General features: G+C 49.2%; 1 protein-coding gene across 4 annotated transcripts in view; it reads right to left on the bottom strand.

The window, feature by feature from the left end:
- Positions 1-3627: 3627 nt before the first annotated feature.
- Synj2 (synaptojanin 2) overlaps positions 3628-21351 on the bottom strand; it is a 95102-nt gene continuing 77378 nt past the window's right edge. The window contains exons 16-27 of one of the 4 annotated variants that reach the window (XM_050135780.1): positions 20362-20520; positions 18770-18926; positions 17717-17834; positions 16439-16657; positions 16265-16343; positions 15616-15784; positions 14368-14535; positions 12966-13100; positions 10735-10847; positions 9617-9725; positions 7633-7781; positions 3628-5702 (exon numbers count right to left, since the gene is read on the bottom strand). In XM_050135780.1, coding sequence (XP_049991737.1) covers positions 4974-5702; positions 7633-7781; positions 9617-9725; positions 10735-10847; positions 12966-13100; positions 14368-14535; positions 15616-15784; positions 16265-16343; positions 16439-16657; positions 17717-17834; positions 18770-18926; positions 20362-20520 — 2304 coding nt within the window. In that variant the 3' untranslated portion in view covers positions 3628-4973. The remainder of the gene's footprint in view (positions 5703-7632; positions 7782-9616; positions 9726-10734; positions 10848-12965; positions 13101-14367; positions 14536-15615; positions 15785-16264; positions 16344-16438; positions 16658-17716; positions 17835-18769; positions 18927-20361; positions 20521-21351) is intronic. The other 3 variants (XM_050135781.1, XM_050135782.1, XM_050135783.1) reach the window with 3 other exon arrangements.

Below are 21351 nucleotides of genomic sequence, written 5' to 3'. Positions count from 1 at the left end.
AGACAGGAATGTGAGATAATGCCCCTGCTCTGGAGCCATTCGCTCCCTTAGGAGACACAGTCTTAGCGTTGGTGCGTAAGCAGGTGACTAGAAACTTGATGCCCACACAACACCCTGCACCCTGATATTTACGGCAGCTTCATCCACACATTGGCAATGCTTGGGAGCCACCAAGATCTCCTTCAGGTAGAAACTCAGTGCTAAAAAATGTGCTGTCAGCCCAGTGAAACAACAGGAAGAGCCCTTACACTCCCTCGCTGGGTTAGAAGAAGCCACATACTGTATGACTGCTAATCCGACATTCTGCAAAGAGCAGCAACAGAGATAAGGGTGGGTTCCTAGGAACTGGGGTTGGGAGATGCATAGGAGCAAGGTCCAAGTCACCATACATACCTTAGAGTGAAGCCTAACGTGGAGCCAGGGCCATCAGAGGTAATGGCATCAGGTGTAGGTTTATTGGCTGCAGCCATCACGGTGCAGGGTATCAGTGGCAATACCTGTGGGGGCAGGTGGTACATGGAAACCCGCATTTCATGACGTCAGTTCTCCACTGACCCTGTGCTGGTGTCACTCCTTGTACCTGTGGGGGCGGGTGGTACATGGAAACCCACACTCCCTGACGTCAGTTCTCTGCTGACCCTCCTTGTACGACTCGTGCCGCTGAGCTCAGCCCAGGCAACAGCTGGCATTGTAGTGTTTTTGAGTCCAGCTCCTACCACTAAGGAACAAAGGTTCCTCTGTCTGCTGGTCCCATCCTTGGCCAGGGCCAAGTCACACAGACAAAGGGAATTCTTACAGGTTTTTACTATTTTGAGATGACCGGAATATTCTGACTCCTAAGAAACATAACATTAGCAACTGAATTTTTTTCTATTATGTATACAATATTCTGTCTGTGTGTATGTCTGCAGGCCAGAAGAGGGCACCAGACCTCATTACAGATGATTGTGAGCCACCATGTGGTTCCTGGGAATTGAACTCAGGACCTTTGGAAGAGCAGGCAATGCTCTTAGCCACTGAGCCATCTCTCCAGCTCCCTAGAAACTGAATTTTGACTAATTAGAAGAAACATGGGCAGAATTTTTTTTTCTTTTGAGATGGTGTCCCTGTGTAACGGTTCCACTGTCCTGGAACTCACTCTGCAGACCAGGCTGGCCTCAAACTCACAGAGATCAGTCTACATCTGCCTCTCAAGTGCTGGGATTAAAGGCGTGATCCACCACCGACATGGGCAGAATTTGAAGAATACAGACTCCCATCTGTTTCCGTGAAGAAATGTATGCGAACTGCACTCGCGGTTCATCTCCTCAGTCTGCCTTGAGAAGACGGTCTAGGCTCTCCAAGTCTCACACCGTGGAGCCTAATTTCAGGGTCATTTCTGTCAGTGGTCCCCGAGAGCAGCTTTCACACGATATATCTACAGCTCATTTACATTTAGTTACAGTGTGTGTGCGCGTGTGCACAAGCACACACACCCATAGGTCAAAGGACAACTCTGAGGAGTTAGTTCCCTCCTTCCACTTGTGAGTCTTGGAGATCAAACTCAGATCTCAGGCTTGGCAGCAAGCACCTCTGGCTCCTGCGCCACCTCTTGGACTATCAAGCCATAAAATTTTAACCTTATTACTCTCCTGGTTTTTCCTACTGAGTTCGATTGTTGAAAAACAAAACATCACACAGTAAGAACTAGCAATTACAGCCAGGTGTGGGGGCACACGCCTTTTTAGCACTTGGGAAGAAGAGGCAGGCAGGTCTCTGTGAGTTTGAGGCCAGCCTGATCTACAGATGGACAGCCAGGACTACATAGAGAAACTCTGTCTCAAAAAAAAAAAAAAAAAAAAAAAAAAAAAAAAAAAAAAAAAAAAAAAAAAAAAAGCTGGCAATTGCATTTGATGTAGAGGAAGGTTGGCCAAAGAAAAGTCCAGGGTTCTCTCTTCACATCCGAAAAGAATTCCAATTTTAAAAAGTCAGATATGTTTGATAATGTAACATCAGGGCAAATTACTAACTCAAAACACAGTGCAGATTTTATTAATCACTAGTCTGGGTATATAGTCTCTCACGGTTTTCCTCCCCACTGAAATGACCATCGCAAAGCCAAAGCTTTAACACGTGATTTACACATACCTCACATACCTTACACATACCTCAAACTTCAGCAACTTTAAACCTCTGTAGAAATTTCTTGAGATTTCCTAATTTCAGTCACTTTTTTTTTTTTATGTGTAGGAAGTCTAAAAGGAGGTTCTACTAGGGTCAGAAAGACCATGTGAAACTGTCAGCGTCACCCCTGCGGTGAACTGCAGCATGTTTCAGAGCAATGGCAATGTGCAATCACAGCACTGAAGACCAAAATCCTGACACAGAATGACGTCTGGGTGGCGGCTGCTTGCTGCTGAATTTATGCAACCAACGCTACTTAAGACATTCTCCAGTTAGTAATAAGCACTGTTTCTAAACCAAGGCCATCCCAACTGTCCTTTTCCCTACTCGAGAATGGGTCTCTCTATGTAGCTCTGGCTGTCCTGGAACTCAGAGATCCCCTTGCCTCTGCCTCTGAGTGCTGGGATTACAGGCTTGAAGCACCACACCCAACTTGTTCACTTTTCAGTGCTGCACTCTTCCTTGTGGCCCACAGTCCTGGGCGTGGGTTCCTCCCTTCAGTGGCTGCTTCTCTGATGAGCACTTGCCTCGAGGGCTCCTGGCTTCTGCATCAGCCCATTGCTATGTAGAACAACGAAGAAAACTGCTGGAGTTGTCCCCGGACTTCCCTACCACCTTTCTGACTGGGGTTACCTGTATCTGCCATCCAGTTCACCTCTTCTGTGGCAGGAAAAAGGGATATGCAGGAAGAGGGCATCTGAATTTAAAAAACAAAAACATAAAAGAATCTTCCATCATGATTGCACGTGTGGGAAGAAACATCATGGCCGATTCTTTAACATCTCCGGCAGCCTACCTGTCTCCTCTGATGCTTTCTATACGGTTTTTATTTGTAGAACACACACGAGGTGAACCACACAATCCTTTAAAAGAACACTTGGGCACCACAGAAAGTACTCTGATAATCTATACACATCTTTAATTTTTTCCTTTATTTCTGTTTAGTAGTGTTTTGCCTGCATGTATGTCTGAGCATACAGTGCTTTAAGAGGCCAGAAAAGAACATTGGATCCTGTGGGATTGGAGTTACAGATGACTGTGAGTCAAACCTAGGTCTTCTAGAAGAGCAGCCAGTGCTCTTAACCGTGAGCCATCTCTCCAGCGCCCCACCATCTTTTGTAACTGCCAAATATGCATATTACCTACTTAATCTCCTTTTGTTCTGATAAGTTTTCAGATGAGTGTAGATGCATGGACTTTTGTTCTTCATTGCTAGGTTCAAATAATTTACAAACTACCTTGAACGTGACAGTGAAAATCATTTCTGAAATCCCAGCAGTCTGGTGGGTAAAAAAGAGTGAGTGTTACGCCCCAGGCATCATGGCCATGGCTGTCCCAACCAGTATCATTCCCTGCCGGACTCCCCAAAAGCGGCAACCCAGACCACTGCTGTGTGGGTCTACGGTGTCAGTTACAGAAACTGGCATAGCAAGATTTGCTAGGGAATTTCTTTCTGAAAAAGGATCTTGCTGTTTCCCGGGCTGGTCTTGACCTTGTGACCTTCCTATTTCTCAGCCTTCTCCAGCTAATGAACTTTGGGGGCATGGAAGTGAGATATCTGCTTCAAACAGATTCTAGGCCTCACAGTATTTTAAAAATAGAAGACAGCATCATGGTGTGTTTGTCAGTTCTTGAGAAGTATTAAAAATGTATGAAATTAGGGGGGGCAACAAGCAGACTTCACAGCCGTGCAGCCACCAGGTCCGCATTCCACGCCCTGGAGGTGCTTCCTTGAAGACATCATATACTACAGCATGGTCAGTCATCGTGGGCCAGTGTGAGTTTTCACATCGTGTGCCTTTATAGGACATGGACAAACGAGGTGGTTTCATCCAGGGGATGAATATAAATTGGTTCAAGCAGCACACCATAGCTCAAGACCATGGTCATATACAGGGCGTGCAGGAGGCAGCTGGTCCGTGTTTGAGTGGAGTGGGAGCGCGTGGTGCACACGTCACAGGCCACAGTCCTCCCACAGGACTTAGAATCAGTGCACATGGGTAGCTACCTGAGTGCGGGAGATCTGTTCCAGCACACCCTGAGAGACCCAAATCCTTAGATGCCCAAGTCCCCAGTGGCAACAGAATTTGTACAGTTCCTGCATATCCTCTTGTACATGTGCAGTTGTGTCCAGACAGCCCACTTGTTGTGCTGTGGTGTTTAGGGAATAACACAACACACGCATGTTCAGTACAGACGAGGTCTTTCTGCTGAGCCGGAAGCAGCAGCACTTGCAGCTATGAAGGGCAACTTCATAAAAAAGTGGCTCACGGGAGTGCAAGGGCCAGGCATGCTGTTGACCTTTCTGCTGTTTTCAGCTGTGTTTCTTCCTTAACCTGATTTAAAGTGGGCCAGGACAGCTCCCAATGGTCCCAACTGCTTTTAATGTTATCCTTTATGAACCCATCACTCATCCCAAATCTATAAAACACAAACAAAACCAACAAGCAAATGGCATACACACGAGCTGAACAACCGTTTAAAATCAGTGGGTGAGAACAAGTTGGGCAGCTAGATTTCTTTCCTTTAAAATCCATGTGCCAAAGGCAACAACAGCACATTGCCCAGTCCCCTGAGAACAACCTTAAAATGCACAGGTCTTGAACGAAATATTTTGGTGGCTGCTGAATAACTGTACTGAATGGGAGACAGTTTCTATAAAGTACACACGAGTGACAGATGCACAAAGGGCTTCGGTGCCACTTTAAGTGGATGTCCCTTTTGACCACGTCAAGCGATGCCCATGTGGGGAAGGCGAACATCTGGAACGAGAGTCTTTAAAGTAGACAGGTTGTGTTCCTGCCCATGGGTCAAACGCCTAATGTTGTCCTCTTGTCTTTGTTACTGGCAGTCACCCAGTGACTAAAATCTTTTTCCCCATGGTCTGGTGGGAGTCCTCTCTCAGCCACTGAGGCATTGACCTGTGCTGGGTCTGTGTGTGTCCTCTCCGAGTTCCTGGACCCCAAGTCTAAAGGGTCAGAGCTCTTGGACAGCCAGGTATTATCCAACAGCTTAGGGTGATGGAGCAGGCTCCAGAAGGGATCCGGATTGTTGCCATGGAAAAAGACCGCCTTGGGCTCCACCACCCCTCCGGTCTCGTCAGTTTCGGGGCTTATGGCAGATGACGTGCTGAGAAGACCCATTTGAGGACAGAGCGGGTAGGTGTCAGGCTGCGGTGGGGACGGAGAGCTGCTGGGGCTTGTGAGGCCCTGGAGAAGTTGGCTGTTATTCTGCAGGACCTGCAGGTGGAAGGCTGCAGGCGCAGACTTCTTCCTCCTCGGGGGCACCTTGGGAGCCAGAGACGGGGCCTCTGGAGGCGGGGACTCCATAGCACCTGTCATGGGAGGAACTTCATCCAGTGCTGTCTTGCCACTGCTTGGCCTCCTCTCAACGCCTCTCCCAGGCTGAAATGTTCTTGGTTTGGGAATAGGCGGGACTTGAGGGACTGTCCTCGGAGAAGGGGTCTCAAGGCTGATTTCCTGGGAAGCTACTGGAAAATGGACAGGCAGCTGTTGGAACTGTTCTTCTGGTGACATGGGCTGAGGAAAGGCAAGGTAAAATGTAAATAAGAAGCCGGCACGTAAGGAGTGGGCACCCAGACAACACTCAGGAGGAGATAGAGATGGAGGGGGCTCAGCTAAGAGGCTGGCAGCCAGTAGACTGAGCAGAATGAAGAACTGTGGGCCAGTATGGACACAGAATGACTAGATTTAAAACCAGAGCCACAGTGGGTAGTTTACGAAGAAATTGTCTTGTAGCCTGACAAAGTGGGGCCATGCTCTTCCCTTTCTCCGTGAGAGCCCTTCTCAAACATTCGTTAAGGCTGCAGGCCTAAGCAGGCAATTCAGCATGCACTGAACCACACTGGAGGGGCATGCAGCTGGAAGGACTAAGGGCTCTGCTTTCCCCTCGGATAGTTTGTATTTCAATATAGGAGGGAGAACTTCACAGGGGCCCCCACTTCTTTCGCTCTGCTTTTAAACTACATGGTGCAAAGTGAAGTTTTGGTACAGATGGGGTTGGAGAGTTAAGGCCAGGGGTCCAGGTCCACTGTCGGCTTTAGTTCTTAAGAAAGAGGGAAACTGAAAGCCCAAGCCTCCTCTGCCAGCCTTGTACCAAAATTCCTGTGCAGCCACTGAAAAGACAACCCAGCTCTACTCCTGCAGACGGGAAAGAGGGAGAGTTCATTCTGCAACAAAGCGTAGACAATGAATGGACAGGCAGCAACAGGGCAATGCAGCACAGATGCACAATCCAGAAGACAGAAAGCAAACTCAGTAAGTAGGCACATGCCAGAGTGACCTCTCATACTGGGCACGTTGGAAAAGCAAAAGTCACTCTCTGGTGCCCAGACAGGGATTACCGAGTGGCCTGCTCCTAGAACTGAGATCAAACAGAAGATCCAGAAGTATCTACAGGTGTCAGTCTCTGTGCGGCTACTGCCCTGACAAACTCATGTCTCTGCAGCAGTAAGCACGGCTGAGAAGCTTGTGAGCGAGAGCAGAAAACGATCTGCAAGAAAAGTGGCGAGAAGCTGTCGGGGCTGCAGGAGACCACGCCCCGTGAGCCTGCAGGACCATGGCTGTGTGAGCAGAGTAAAACTGCTAATCTAGCAACTGGTTAGGGTTTTTTTTTTTTTTTTTTTTGTGTGTGTGTGTGTGTGTGTGTGTGTGTGTGTGTGTGTGTGTGTGTGTGTGTGTGTGTGTGTGTGTGTGTGTGTGAGAGAGAGAGAGAGAGAGAGAGAGAGAGAGAGAGAGAGAGAGAGAGAGAGAGAGAGATTGTGGTGTATGAACCTCTCCTGGACAGGGAGGATCTTGGATATGTTCATTTACCACTCTCTACCTTATTCCTTCAAGATGGAGTCTTTCATTGAATCTGGAGCTAGGCTGACAGCTATTAAGCTCCAACAATCCTCCTGCCTCTGCCCATTACATCTCTGGGGTTACAGGTACACGTGTGGCTGTATGGTGCTTTTTGTGTGAATGGTAGGATCTGAACTCAGGTCCTCTTGCTGGTGCAGCAAGTGCTCTCACCCACTGAGCCATCTTCTCCAGCTCCCATTGGTGATTTTCTACTGCACATAAATCTGTGCGTGTGAAACCACATGCATGTACCACACGCAACAGCAGCATCGGACCATAGGGCAGAAAGAAAGCATCCATAGCCATTCCCCGTGAAGACCGGGGACATTCAGGAAGCAGTCGGTCCCTCTTAAGCTGTTCATAACTGTCACAGTGAGAACCTGCAAAGGACAGTTCTTGTTCTGCTCAGCTGAGCCCAAGATGCAGCAGGAAGACGAGGGAAAAGCAGTTGCCAAATGAATCATTTTTCCTCTAGACATGGCTAAGTCTGGGATGCAGGTGTGGGTTAGGAAATGAAGTCCAGCTTCATTTCTGTTCTTGACATAACTTCGTGTAACAAGACCTCGAGAAACCTTGGAATGAGTGCTCATATGTCTTGACTTCTTACCTTTCCTGTCCTCCTCAAGGTTGGTTTCTTGATGGCAGGAACCCTAGGAGCAGGCCGGCGGGGCAGGACTGGGGGCCCTAGGGAGGCCTCTGGCTTAGAAGACCCTTGGTCCCTCAAAGGCACGGCACCTGGGGTTGCTTCTGGGATACCTGAAACATAAAGTTGCTCAGCTCAAGTACAAGGTGATGGAATTTAGTGCACGACCTAACATTTACAGAGTCCATATCTCAGCGCCATATTAATCCAGTGTTTCCTTCCAGCTACAAAGGGGGCTTTAGGTTGAGTCAGGACTAGACAGCCGGGTCTGGCCCCTGATTCACATTCACCTTCACAGGGGTGGGGCCTGAAGAAAGATCAGCAAGACCCTGATACCATACGGAAAGTGCCAGACGTTTCTCAAGGAAGAGGACCCACAAAGCACTGGAACCTCAACAGGGGCATGAACAAGATAGCGTCATGTCAATGTGGTGGGCAGACTTCAGACCTCAAACCTTGCTAATGTGTGTCGCTAGAGCTGTTTGCTCTTTATCTTTCACTGAGATAAAATTCATCCACCTTAACATTTACCCATTTTAATGGTTTTTAATGCATTCACGGGAAGTACCACTATCCAATTCTACAACATTTTTTGTTCTGCCAAAAAGAAACCCATTCCTTGTTCCTCCTTACAGCTTTCTGTCTCTGTGGATCTACCTGCCATGGACATCATGTATGTGACTAACACAGTATGTGATCCCGTGTCTCTATGGACATCGTGTACACGTGGAGTAACACAGTATGGGATTCCGTGTCTCCACGGACATCGTGTACACATGGAGTAACGTGGTATGTGATTCCGTATCTCATTTCTTTCACTCAGCTTAACATTTCCAGTCTGCCCTCACTGTAATATGTGCCGCTACATTCCCACGACTGACTAATACTCCGCTGTATGAACGTACTATATATTTTATTCAACCCCCTCCCGTACCATGTAATCCTTCAGCAATGTTCCTCAGGTTTCTAACCCAGGCCCTTTGCCCTCCTTTAGTATGTTGCAAATTCCCAAGTCAGATGAATGCCCTGGATAACCCAATTGGGCAATTATAATATACCCGTATTTCTTTACAAAGGGCATAATCTTTCATCTTCAGAAGAGACTCTGGATTATCGCCCAAAATCAAGGCGGCGATTGTTAGGAGCAGTGACGAGAAAGAGCGGGAGCGAGTCCAGGAAGGATAACAAGGGTTACGTGAGGAGACAGAACGAGGGCTGCGGGGAAGATGGCCCAGCCTCAAGTGCAGGATTTGCTTATACTTGGCAGGGATTTAAGTGGTGGCTTTTGTTCATTTGCAGCAAGGACATTTACACAATGGTCCTTTGTCACCCAGCTGGCCGAATGAGTTAGTTCTTGCGATTCTAACCTTTTCCTAAATATGTTTACATTAATATAGTTATCATATACAGAGGGGCAGAAGTGCCACACTGCACTTGTGGAGGTCACAAGACAACTCGGGGTGACCAGTTCTCCTTTCCCTACGTGAGTCCTGGGGCCGAGTTCAGATCAGCAGGTTCACTGGCCCAACAACATCAACCTTTGTAAAAGTTCCATTTATTTCTCTCTAAAATACTGCCTAATCATCATTGGGTAACTTTCTATATACTTCCTGAATTTTGAGTATGTAATTTTAAAAGAAAAATATATCAAAAATAAGTAAATATAATACTAGTGGCTACTTTCAATTAACAGTGCATCAAAAAAAGAAGTAAAAAAGAAAAGAGAGGAAGGAAGAAAGGAAGGAGAGAAAGGAAGGAAGGAAGGAAGGGAAGGAAGGGAAGGAGGGAGGGAGGGAGGGGGGAGGGAGGAGGGAGGGGGGAGGGAGGGAGGGGGGAGGAGAAAGAAAAGAGCAGAGACCCAGATCTTCTAGGCCACTGTCAGTAAGAGGATAAAAAGGGACTTGGCCCTCCCGTTTGGCCAGGGAAGGCGGTTCCCAAGAGATCCTACCTCTGCTAGCTTCCAGGAGACACCTGATCGCTGCTTCTGCCTCCTGAGCATTAGTGGTCTTGATCTGCTTGACGTTGTATGGTTTACTTATTCCAGTTCTAGCTTTGGGCTTGAGGGCAGAATCGGAAAGAGACATGGGTTAACAGAGGCAGGACAGTGTGTGCATCACCTGCCTGCCTGTGGAGGCAGTCTGCATGGGAATGTGAACTGTGCAGAACCTCATCAGATGATGGACACATCCCCAGGTCTAAACCGCATCTCCTAAGAGTCTTCTCTACCCACCAAGAAGAGGAACACAATAAAGGTCAGAGTCAAAGACCTTCAGCTCCCAAACAGGGTGGTAGCGGGGCCTTCGTAATGTGTGCTTCCACCGCCAGGCAGAGCTGGGGAGCAGTCTTAGGCCGTGCCTTCCACGGTCTGTGTGAGTATGAAAATCCCTCCCAGATTCATTTTCCGACAGGACTGTCTTCCTCGTCACTCAGCTCCCGTGTCACCTGAGAGCCACTTTCATTACTGTACATCCTGGAAACCAGTCAACGCCTCAGCCTGCCTCGACTGTCTATGCCAGCCTGGCCCAGCTTGCCAGCCTGTACATCCTCCTGGGCACATCAGCGCAGCCTTCCCCTTCCTGCCACCGACCCTCACCTGCATGTCCATCAGCAGCAGTTCAGGACTCCCCCAGATGAGCCCCTTGCCCCCTCTCACCTTGCAATTTTTCAGAACCGTGCTTTGGCAGGATTCGGGCCCAGTGGGTCTCTAACCTGACACCAGTGTGGAGAAACACATCTGACCTTTCCTGTTCCCTTTGCCACTAACTGCTCTATAGCGCTAGACAAAGCTAGGAATCGCAAGGGAGCCAAAGAGGGGTCTGGGAGTGGGCGGTTTGCTTTGCAGGGACACTGGGGTGACTTATCCCAGCCTCTTCTCCTACAGCACAACCACCTAACAGTTCTGGAAAGAAGATGCAATTAAACGTTAGGGGTTTGGGGAATGACTGATGGGCAGGGGGAGGGTTAAGGAGACAGAGGTACATACTCCTTGAAAAGGCACTCCACATGATCTTGGGGTGGGGCACCCCTAGACCTGCAAACCACTTCCCGGGGAGCCAGAGGACTCACTGGTTGCTGAGGTGCTCCTGGAAGGAGCTTCGCAGTCTGCAAGATTGAATACTGCCCGTGGGTGCCGGAGGAGATGGAAACGTCCGAGGCTGACTTCTTTACCACCAGGCCAGCTGCGGAGAGGGCAGGCGGTCAGCTTCGGAGGCTTGGTAACACAGTAGCAAGCTACAGGAAGTTGGGAGGGGGCAGCGGCAGAGGCAGACATAGCCACGGTCAGGAGTACAGACTCACAAGCCATACAGAGTGCTCCCAGGCAGGCCCCATAAGACTCTCCAAAGTTTCTCTTTGGGGCTGTGGCTGTGGGTTAGCAGTAGAGTGTTCGTTCACACAGCATAGACGAGGCCCTGGGCTCCACCACGAGAAACAAAACAGGTTTTCTGTCTGTGATAGCTTGGCCTATTGGCACAGACTGTCTAGAGAAGCAGATCTAGAATACAAATCTAAATCTAACACACAGGGGGTTCTAATCTGACATACAAACCAATTGATTTTTAAGTGGATCAAGACATTATTATCAGGACCAATTATTTCAAATGTTATTGTTTAACAAACAATGGTTTTATGTGTGTGTGTGTAGGTGTGTGTATAAAAGCGTGTGTGTGTGTGTGTGTGTGTGTTTGTGTGTGAGGGCACACACATGCCACAGCACATGTAAGGACAGAGGACAGTCTGGGGTATCGGTCCTTATCTTTCAACTGGTTTGAGACAGTCTGCACTGCATGCTGCAGGGTAGCTGGTTCTCAAGGTTCTGGGGATTCCCCTACCTCCTCCTCCCATCCTACGCTAAGAATGCTGGGATTAAAGACGGCGTTTGGAGCACACTGGCTTTTACACAGATTCTGGTGATCTGAGGTCCACAGAGCCCACTGCAGCGGTCATCAGGCTGTGTGACGAGTGTTTTTCCCCACTGAGCCATCTTCCCAGCCCCAGAACATTTGCTTGCTTGGTTTGTTTGTTTTTTTTTTTTTTAATATTTGAGAGACAATAAAAGTCCTAGAGTTCTCAACTCAGAGAAATAAATGGTTACCTTTTGCTTTTAGCCATTAATGTCTTAGAATATTTAATGACACAGTCAGTGGAATAAAAATAAATGACCTAGCAAAAGTGATGACTATTCATTAAATTTTTTTTTTTTGGTTAGGATTAGGGATTGAACCTCGTGCCTCATGCAAATTAGGACAGCCCCAGCCCTTAAACTTTTTCTCTGGACATAGTGTATAGATACCCATGTAACTAGAAAAACAATGGAAGTCTTCTGATTAAAACTGTTACTTGTAGGTAGCCAAGTAATTTTTACATCTTGATTCTTCTCTATAATTCTTTATTTTTATTAAAGCTCTAAAATATTATGATTTCTAAATTTTATTTATGTAACTCTTAAGTTATTTTTTGAGACAGTCTCACTAAGGAACCCATACTAGCCTGGACACACTCTCCTCTTGCTGCGGTCTCCCACTCCGGCACCTTATAAATGCAATATTCAGTATCACTTCTATTTCCTGAGTGTAAGCCCACAAAAGCAAAGAGATGCTGCTAGCTCAACACTGGTTACTGCTCTACGTTAGCTTTTGGGTGAACCCGATTGGAAGAGAATGGCTTAGAAAAGTCTGTGTTTGACTGCCGCAGTTTTGGGGAAAGTAAATCATAATGGCGCAGAACAGAGACAAGTCAGAAGCAAGCCACAAGGTTATTCTGAGGTTAAGGCAAGTTTGATAGGAGAAGCATTGTCAGAGGAGCTGGACAACGCAATCTCTCATCCTAAGAGAGCCTGCGTCAAACAGGGCTCATCCCCAGAGCGCCAGAACAGGAGTGAAGGGGGATCGCGGCCTGGGCTAGCGGCATGCATGCTCAGGTCTCCGGGTGAACCAGAGTCCTCAAGGGCCTGTCTGGGCATCTGTCAGGGAAGCAAGCACCTGACAAAAAGGCTAGGGAAATTCCCTCAAAGGGCTGCAGCCATTTCTACACACGGTTTCAAATGTAAGGTGTCTGGAAGCCAAAGCCAAGTTCCTGGAGGAAGAGCTTTGGCACGGCTTTGTTGAGCACACCCTGAGGAACCAATGACCTCCAACACGGAACATGTCCTAGATGCGGACAGTAAGGTGGCCCGGGAGGGGGAAGGGGAGCATCAGAGGGGACTCAGCAGGAGTCTACAGCTGTGTTTTCCATAGCAGGAGGTGTGTGGTTAATTCCCAGCAGGCACGGTGGCAAGCTCAGAGCAAGCGAAGTCTTACTTGGAGGGGGGGGTCTCTGTGGTGGGTGAGGTGGCCGAGGCCTATTGGGGACGGACAGGGACCTGCTCGGAGAACGGTGGCGAAAATCCCCAACAACTTCCAGCTCCTGCTTTAACTTCACCAGGTCAGCGTCGTCTGGAGGACATGGCAGCTGTGAGAAAGACGGTCTCTTCCCAACGCAAGGTTCAGAAATGGCTTTGTGCGCAGAGCACGCCAAAAGAGGTGCCATGGGATACCCAGCTAGGCTGGTTCAGACATGAGAGCCCTTTATAGGAGGGAGGGTATGCCCAATGCCTACTTGGAACACTCAGCGAACTCTGGGCCTGGTTTACCAGACTGGAGAAACCCTGGTATGTTTTAATGTTTAGACCCACTTTCTTTCAAAATGATCAGCCAACACATCTACACAAGCAAACGACACAGTGAAACCAGAGTTACTAAAATTCACCCCCCTCAATAGGGAAGAGAGCTTAATTCTTCATTCTAAAGTGTTTCTACTGATTTGGAAGCTCCTTGGATACTAGGAGCTTCATTCAGCTAGCCATGACTGGCCTGGGACATTCCTCTGAGAAGAACAGAGGGAAGACCAGAGGAATGCAAAGGCCACAGACACTGACCCTGTGCCAGCCGCTGTCGGTGTCACACTGTCCCACACACCTGGCCAAATGGGAATCTCTACGGCAGCCTCAGCAATTCAAAAGGTTAAGACCAACCAGCGGTGCTAGAGCGGCAAGCTACCGATCAGTTCGGGGGAACATTATCTAATCCAAGGGACATGAGGGTAGGCAGGTCTTTGGACCTCTCTTGACAAGGAAACACCTTAATTCTCTGTCAGCCACGCTCTATTTCCAGCCCTAGCTCAAGGATCCCGTGGGCTAACGCTTCTCTCCAGTTAGGGACAGAGTGACTGATGGTGGGGAATTCTGGATGGATCAGAGTCTACTGAATCTAACACTCGACCATTTAACCCAGGACATGAATTCATCCCCCATGCCTCCTTTTGCTCTCCTTGATTCTAAACTGTATAATATGACATCATGTGACTGAGGAAGAACATCAAAGTGTCGAGACTGAGCGTGTCTCTTCGGGAGTCCCTGAAGATTCGGAAAGTATTGGGGGACAAAGTCACAAATGTCAAACCAGCTTCCAGAGAGATGTGGCCCCTTGAGTACATAAAGGCAACAGGACCGACATCTCTGGGTAGGCGTGTCACACAAACACCGGTAAAATGAATGAGCCAGAGGAAATAGGTGTGTGGCACGCGGAGCCCTCCCAGGGCCAAGCTCTGTCACTCTACACTGGATGACCCTCTCCTGGGACCTATGCACTTGACAGCAGACCTTCAAGAGCAAAAGGGGACACCGCTCCAACCCTACCCTGGGAAAGCGGGGGGAGGAGCTACCTTTGTACGTTGGCTGTTGCTTCTTTTTAGTTAGTGCTGGAGATTTGCTGACAGGGGCTGAGGAGCTCATGACATCGGGAGAGTCGTCACCACCAAGTTCACCGTCTGAGACCACAGGCTGGCCAAACTCATCCACTAAATAATCGTCGTCGTCTTCGAGAACATCCCCTTTAAGGAAGAACAAATTGCGCAAGAGTCATCAGGGCGCAGCAAGCAGCTCAGCCTTCAACCAGCGGGACTGTCTTGCTGGCTGGCAATCTGATTGGCTTGTGGATGACTTTGAGAAGGTGTCTGTGGGGATGCGACCAGCGAGGATGTGGGGGAGGAAGAGCTCATGCAGATCCTAGGCCTGGAGGCCCAACTGGAATAAGATGACACTGGTGGTATTTTCTCTCTGCTTCCTGTGCCCTGCGGGGAGGGGAGTAGCCACTCTCACAAGCTCCCATACCACAATGTTCTTGCCTTGCCGGGGACCCAGATTCAATGGAACCAAAGGCTATTATCCAGTTAGATGTGTGTCAACACAAGCTGGAGTCATTAGGGAAGGGGGATCTCAGTTGACAACATGCTTCCAGAAGATTGCCCGTAAACAAGTGTGGGGGGCATTTTCTTAACTGATGTGGGCGGGCCTGGCTGGGGACTCATGGTCCTAGATGTTATAACAAAGGAGGCTGAGCAGGTCCCGGGGAACAAGCCCGTAAGGAGCATCCTCCACAGCCTCTGCCTCAAGCTCTTGCCTGACTTCCTTCAGAGACGGACTGTGATGTGGAGCTGGGAGCTGAAACAAAGCCTTCCCTTCCAAGTTGCTTTCCGTCATGGTTTTATCAAAGTAGAAGGAACCCTAATGAAGACAGCGATGGACCTACGAACTGTGACCAAAATGCAGAATTCCTCCCTTATAAAGGAATTTGGACACAGTGAAGCCAACGTAAGTGCCACAAGAATTCTATGAGACTCTTCTGGCAGCCATGGGAGCCAGGTCCCTAGGCCAGCTTCCCACCTCAGTTCATGCCCATTGCTAACAGCCTCTAGGCCTGTTAATACACATGAGGGCATCTTGTTCTTTTCCAGTTCCCTGCATCGTCTCCATATATGAACACTGGAACACACGGATGTGACCCACCGCTGTCACACAGAGACAACTTCCACACTTCACGTGTCCTCAGAAGCCTTTGTGAGATGGGGTTTGGGGCGAGGCACGCCCATCCCTAGAACTCTTTGCCTGTCCTTCCTGTCAGGGTCACTCACCTTCTGTCTCGTAGTCCAGACTCGTGAAGTCAAAGTTCTCCTCCAGCAAGCAGGAGTTGGCGGTGGGCGACACGGGGGCCATGCTGTCTCGTTTCCGGATGAGCTCCTCCCTCAGGCCCTTCAGCCAATCTTTGGTCTTTGGTCGGATCTTCACGGCTCTGCCTTTCACCTGGGAGGCCAGCCGGCAAGCGGGAACAGAGAAAAGTCACCAGTTTCCTTTGGTCACAGCTTTCTCTCCCAAACTGTGCATTCATGACAATTGGCTAAGGAAACCCAAAGTCGATCCCAGGTGAGCTCAGTACGGCTCACACATAGAAATGGTACAAACACCTCCAGCTTTTCATTCTGTGCAAATTTAAATCAGGATCATAGCAAAATGGAAGTAAGTGTGAGCTGCACACCCCATAACAGTCTCAGGAGGAAGGAGGGAAGCGCTCCCCGTTAGGTAGGAGCGGAAACCCACTGGGAACCCCAGTTTCAGCGTCTGCAAGTGGGACGGGCCAGCTCCAAGACACAAGACCCAGATGGAGAATCTGAGTCGTGACGCACTATGGTGCCGACACAGGCAGGCCACCGGCCAGTGGAAATCATGGCCGTGTAACTATGGGGACGGGCCAGCTCTGCACCACAGTGTGACAGAACCCCTCACCTTCATGCCGTCCACGTCTAGCACACTGAGAGCCGAGTGGCTGTCTGCGAAAGTCACCAGCATCTGCCCTTGGTTGATCCTGTAATAGGGATTAGCCAGTCATACTAGGAAATTTAATGTGGCTCTCCCAGACCCCACGGACACCCCAGAACATATATCTGAGCGGTGGGTTACCTGACCAGAATAATCGTCCCATAATTCCCCAAAGTCTGCATAAGCTCTGTGCGCAGGTCCTCGGGAAATTCATTTTTCTCTTCTAGGGTTGGCGACTGGAGGTTCACAACAACGGTGGCATCTAGTGGGCCTTGGACAGAGGACACTTCCTGGAAAACTCTCTCCCGGGCTCCCACGTCCACCTCCTGCACCTCCACCTCCACGATGGCTAGCACGGGCCTGCGTCAGACAGGAAGAGGAAATGGTGGAGAGCCGTTGGCCTAGGCAGGTGTCGCATTCCAGCCTCTAACCTGCCTGTCCCCCCAAGCTGTTAGCTCATGAACCCACACCACAGACTGCCAGCCCTGGGCATCGTACTCTGCTGGAGCACAAGCTCGTCACATGACTAGATGGCAATCCATGCTAGGGGTCTCAACACATGGTTTCTTTGGGTTTATAGAGCTCATGTCTAAGGAAACATCAGAAATTAGGATAAAGATTCCCACAAAGACTGCTGAGGGGAAGGATCAAAGAATCGGGGTCTAACGTTCTGACTCGCTAGCCGACCCAGGATTACCACTCTCCTCCTCCTCCCTTCCTTTGAAGAACCTTATACAGTTCTGGTAGCAACTGCAGGAGAATTGAACCTCCCTTGCCTGGACCGTCTTATGCTCCCACTTTCTACCGTTTCTTGCAAGGTGCTCCACAAGCTAGCAAATCCCCTCAGAGGCTATTGTCAGACTGTCCTCTCCCTGCCATCTGCTGTCTCCTTCTGTTCTTAGCCCACAGCGGCTGAGGGTAAATGACATCTTGGAGTGTCTAACAACCTGAATCCAAGATATAAAAACCGTATGGTGTTTGCCACAACGCAAATACTGGATGAAAAGCGACATCTACAGGTGAGTGGGTCAGTCCCATGGCTCTGCTAAAAGCTGGACGGTGGCTGCAAAGGAGTGGACCAGATCTGTAAGCTGCACAGGACTTCAGCTTGAAAACTAATGGGAGAGCCAGCTACGCAGTGGGGCGGCTGGGAACACTGAAGATACAACATTGTGCGGGTCGTATCTTCGAAATTTCCATAAATGACATCATTTGTGATATAGAGCAATGACAAAATGCTAACAATTATTACCATTAATTATGGTGGGTACACAGATCCTCTCCACACACACACACACACACACACACACACACACACACACACACACACACACACACACTCCTTCCAAGCCTCACAGGGACGCGTGTCGGGATCCTATGCAGAAGTGGAGCCAATGCTCTCACCAGCCCGGGCCATACCTGTGATCAGATGCTTGGAGCTCCGCACGGCCGTAGTACTTGAGAGTTCCTGGAGACCAGGTGTGTCTGATTCTGGTGTCGCCATCTAGATCACTGTCTAGAAGGTTGAGCTCTCCAGCTGCTCACAAAGTTCCATTCAGGATGCCAACAGCCAACAGGAGACACAAAACCACATCAGTATCTACGAATGGATGTACGACTGCCTGCAGCAAAGATCTCTGCCCCTAACCACCTTGACTCAGGCTCATTTGCTTCCCTAGCCCCCACCCCTGCCCCTTGAGGCTTGGCTTGGGATGCTCTGGGGCTGGGGTGAAGACACCATGGCACCCTTTCACCCCCACCCCCGGCTCATGTCTGAAGCTAAGGACCAGGGTGCAGCAGTCCACCACCTCTGAGACCCGCAGTCTTTGCACGGTGAGAGACACGGAGGTTCAGAAGCCAGAACTGTCTGGCCCTGCCTCTCAGTACTCCGGGAGCATGCAGATGTTAGACTAACCGGAAAGAAAACATCTGTCTTCTACCTGTAGCTCTAGTCTCTTGACTTTGAAATCTCCATAGACCTCTCTCTTGGAAAGTGGAGAGCCTGTTTGTGTTCTAGATTGCAGGCGCTCTGACTTTAATGAGATTCGCCTCCCTCCTAGGCATCAATGACTTCAAAATAAACTTCACAATTAGCTAATTAAAAAAATGGAGTCTGGCTCATGTTCCATTTGGAATTGAGGCTTTAAGAGGTAAGAATCTCGTTGAAGAAAATGGGCTCGATAAAGTATCCAAGTGGTGTCAGGAGTGGGGAGAGATAGCCCATGACTTCGCTCCACTTTCTCCCCAGGATAAAGGGAAGAGGGTGGGTGGGAGCAGCCATGATCTAGAGACAGAACCAGCAGAGAGGTGGCTCAAAGAGGGTGACTTTCAGAATTATTTGGTATCATGTGGTTGATTCATTGAGAAAAATGTGGTTCACACGGCCAGGCCCCTGGGCTGAATGACTGGTTCTTTCCCTCTGTGTTAGTTCTCCTTGCCCCCCTTTTGTCTCAGCAGACACAGGGCACTCACCTGTCTTATCATACGGATGTTTCTTCCTCCACCACAGCACCCTATCTGTCCAGGCTGGGGTACGGCACTTGTCACTTGTATCGTAGGCAGCTGATCCAACATCATACTTGTAGGTGGGTCCAAAGTTAATGGTTCCTTCATGAAAGTCTTTAAAAATCTATCCAGAGAAAGAAATCACAAGACTAACTTCAGAAATAAAAAAAAAAAAGAGGTGCATTCCAAAGTGTTCTAAAGAGTAGTAGAATCTGTACTTGTAAATATGTCTAATATTGGACATAACACGCCCACACCATCGTGGTACCACGCTCTTCCTCTGCATCCCTGCCCGTCACCTCTGTCACTCTTGGAGACAGAGAAGGGATCGCAGGACAGGGTAGCTGTGCTCATCTGGGCATTCCAGTGCCAGTACACCATGTGTTCCAGGCAGGAGCAAAGGCTCCCTCACTTGATGTAGCGGAGAAGGCAATGAGAATTAGGTGGAGGCAGAGAAAAGATTCGCAGGGGGATATGGCTCATCTGTAAACTTCACAGTTAGAGCAAACCTCAAAATGGTGGCCCGGTCTTGTTTTGTGGAGGGAGAGATACCTTTTCTCTTTCCTGTGCATTGAAGCGGCCGCATTCTCGAAGACAAAGGGCACGCTCACATACTGGCTGCTAGGAGAGCGGGACTTTGAAGTAGGCCATGGTCTTAGCTGGAGAGGCTAAGCTGTGGGCACCTGGAAGCTGGCTGCTCTGACTCTAAAGAGCTGAAGACAAGTCTATAGCCCAGTGGTCCTCATCCTTCCTAACGCTGCTACCCTTGAACACAGTTCCTCATGTTGTGGGGGCCCCCAAGTGTGAAAGTTTTTTTGTTGCTACTTCATAACTGTAGTTTTGCTACTGTTTTGTGACCTTCAAGGGGGTCTTGATCCACAGGTTAAAAACCACTACTGTACCCAAACCTAGGTCATTTATGCCATGCCTTTGGTGACCTTAGAAACCTGGTCCATGGTTTACCACATGTGCACTCTGTGAGGGAGAACGCCGACAAGAAAGGGACAACACCAAACATTATGGGCGGAGTCCAAAGTGTCACCCTGTAGTTTCTGATACCAGAAACAAAGCATCCCTACAAAGACCGCAAGTGCACAGATTGATGAGTGCATTGGCTCAGGTAGACCATGCACACCAGTGTTCGACACCTCCAACACAGTGGTCCATCTGACGTGTCAGACAGGGACACGAGAAGACAACCACGACCCAGGCTGAGCACAGACCCTCTCTGGGGAGCCTCAGAGAAGATGACTCCATCTGTCTAGAAGTACAGGACACTGTGCAATTAGAGGTGGGGGGAAAGTGGCCACCCCTTACTCCTCCCACTGTGAGACAGCCTCTCAGCCTCAGCAAGACACAGGGACCCTGTGTGTGACCAGCCAGGGCCTAATTGTGTTCAGCAGGCGGTGTGACTGAACCGTCCTGCTTTTCTCGTGTCTTCTGCACCATCGGAGCCCGCGCTAAGGCCACTCGCAGTTCTAACATGGGAGGACCTGCGTTTAGTAGACGACACTCGGCACCGTGACAGTGGCGGAAAAGACCTTAAAGGTACAACTTACTTTCCCACTTGACTTTTGTAGCTGTAACTGGTCAAATTCCATAAGTTTCTTCCAGTCCTGGCGTTTAACAAAATAGAAGACTTCTTCATAGGTAAGATCGATGCGGTAGTTGAAATCGCCACACCAAAACACGTAATCGTGGGAAAAGATGTTTCTCCCCTAAGTTGTAAGGAACATCGCCAAGTATGAGGAAGGCAGGGGAGGGGAAAGCAACAAGTCTTAAGTTTTCCGCCAGAGTGTCTCATTTTGACCTAATCCCATAAACTTGCCAAGAAACCCTTATGTAATTTGCATCTCTGTTTAATTAGTTATTTTTTTGAGTTAGGGCCCCGTGCAGCGCAGGCCTACACAGGAGTGCACCTCCACACCCAGGTGTACACAGTGCAGGATAAACAGGAGCCGGATCCTCAGCCCTGCTTTTCTATCTTATACAACAGTGCTCTTGAGCGGTCCAGACAAAGTCCCAAACCACTCATACCAACAGCCACTCTGTCACTGCGCTCCTCCCTGCTGTGTCTGAATCTTGAGAGGTGTTTCCCAGGCGTTCAGCATGAAGGAACCGCGTGCAGCACTGGAGACTCCTCCATCACTCCCCAGCCTCCCATGCTGCCCCGCAGGAGCCAATCATCTGCAGCCAGTCCTTCCAGAGCTCCTCCCTGGCACAGCAACAGTAGCTGTGACACACGGACCAGCACAGCTGCTGTGACATAGGGCTCTGCTCCAAGTGAACCCTATATCCTTACAGAGCCCACACAGCAGACACGAAGGTGACCCCTCCCTCTGGGCGTGAATTGTGTAACTCACCGAAAGAAAGCCGCAAGGCTAGTACATGATAAAGTTGAAATTTGAACCCGGGTCCACCTAGCTCAGCTCTCCCCCCACTATGGTATTCAAATTTCTCCACTCACACTGATGGTGCGGACAGATTAAGATGGCCCTAACCAAGCCATGCATTTCTCTGTGGCAGTGGAAATGCTTTCCATGCTGCTG

The sequence above is a fragment of the Alexandromys fortis genome, unplaced genomic scaffold (assembly GCF_014885135.2).
Source record: "Alexandromys fortis isolate MF-2015 unplaced genomic scaffold, M_Fortis_MF-2015_v1.1 scaffold_23, whole genome shotgun sequence".
NCBI classification, from domain to species: Eukaryota; Metazoa; Chordata; class Mammalia; order Rodentia; family Cricetidae; genus Alexandromys; species Alexandromys fortis.
This window is presented reverse-complemented; position numbering and strand designations above follow the sequence as displayed.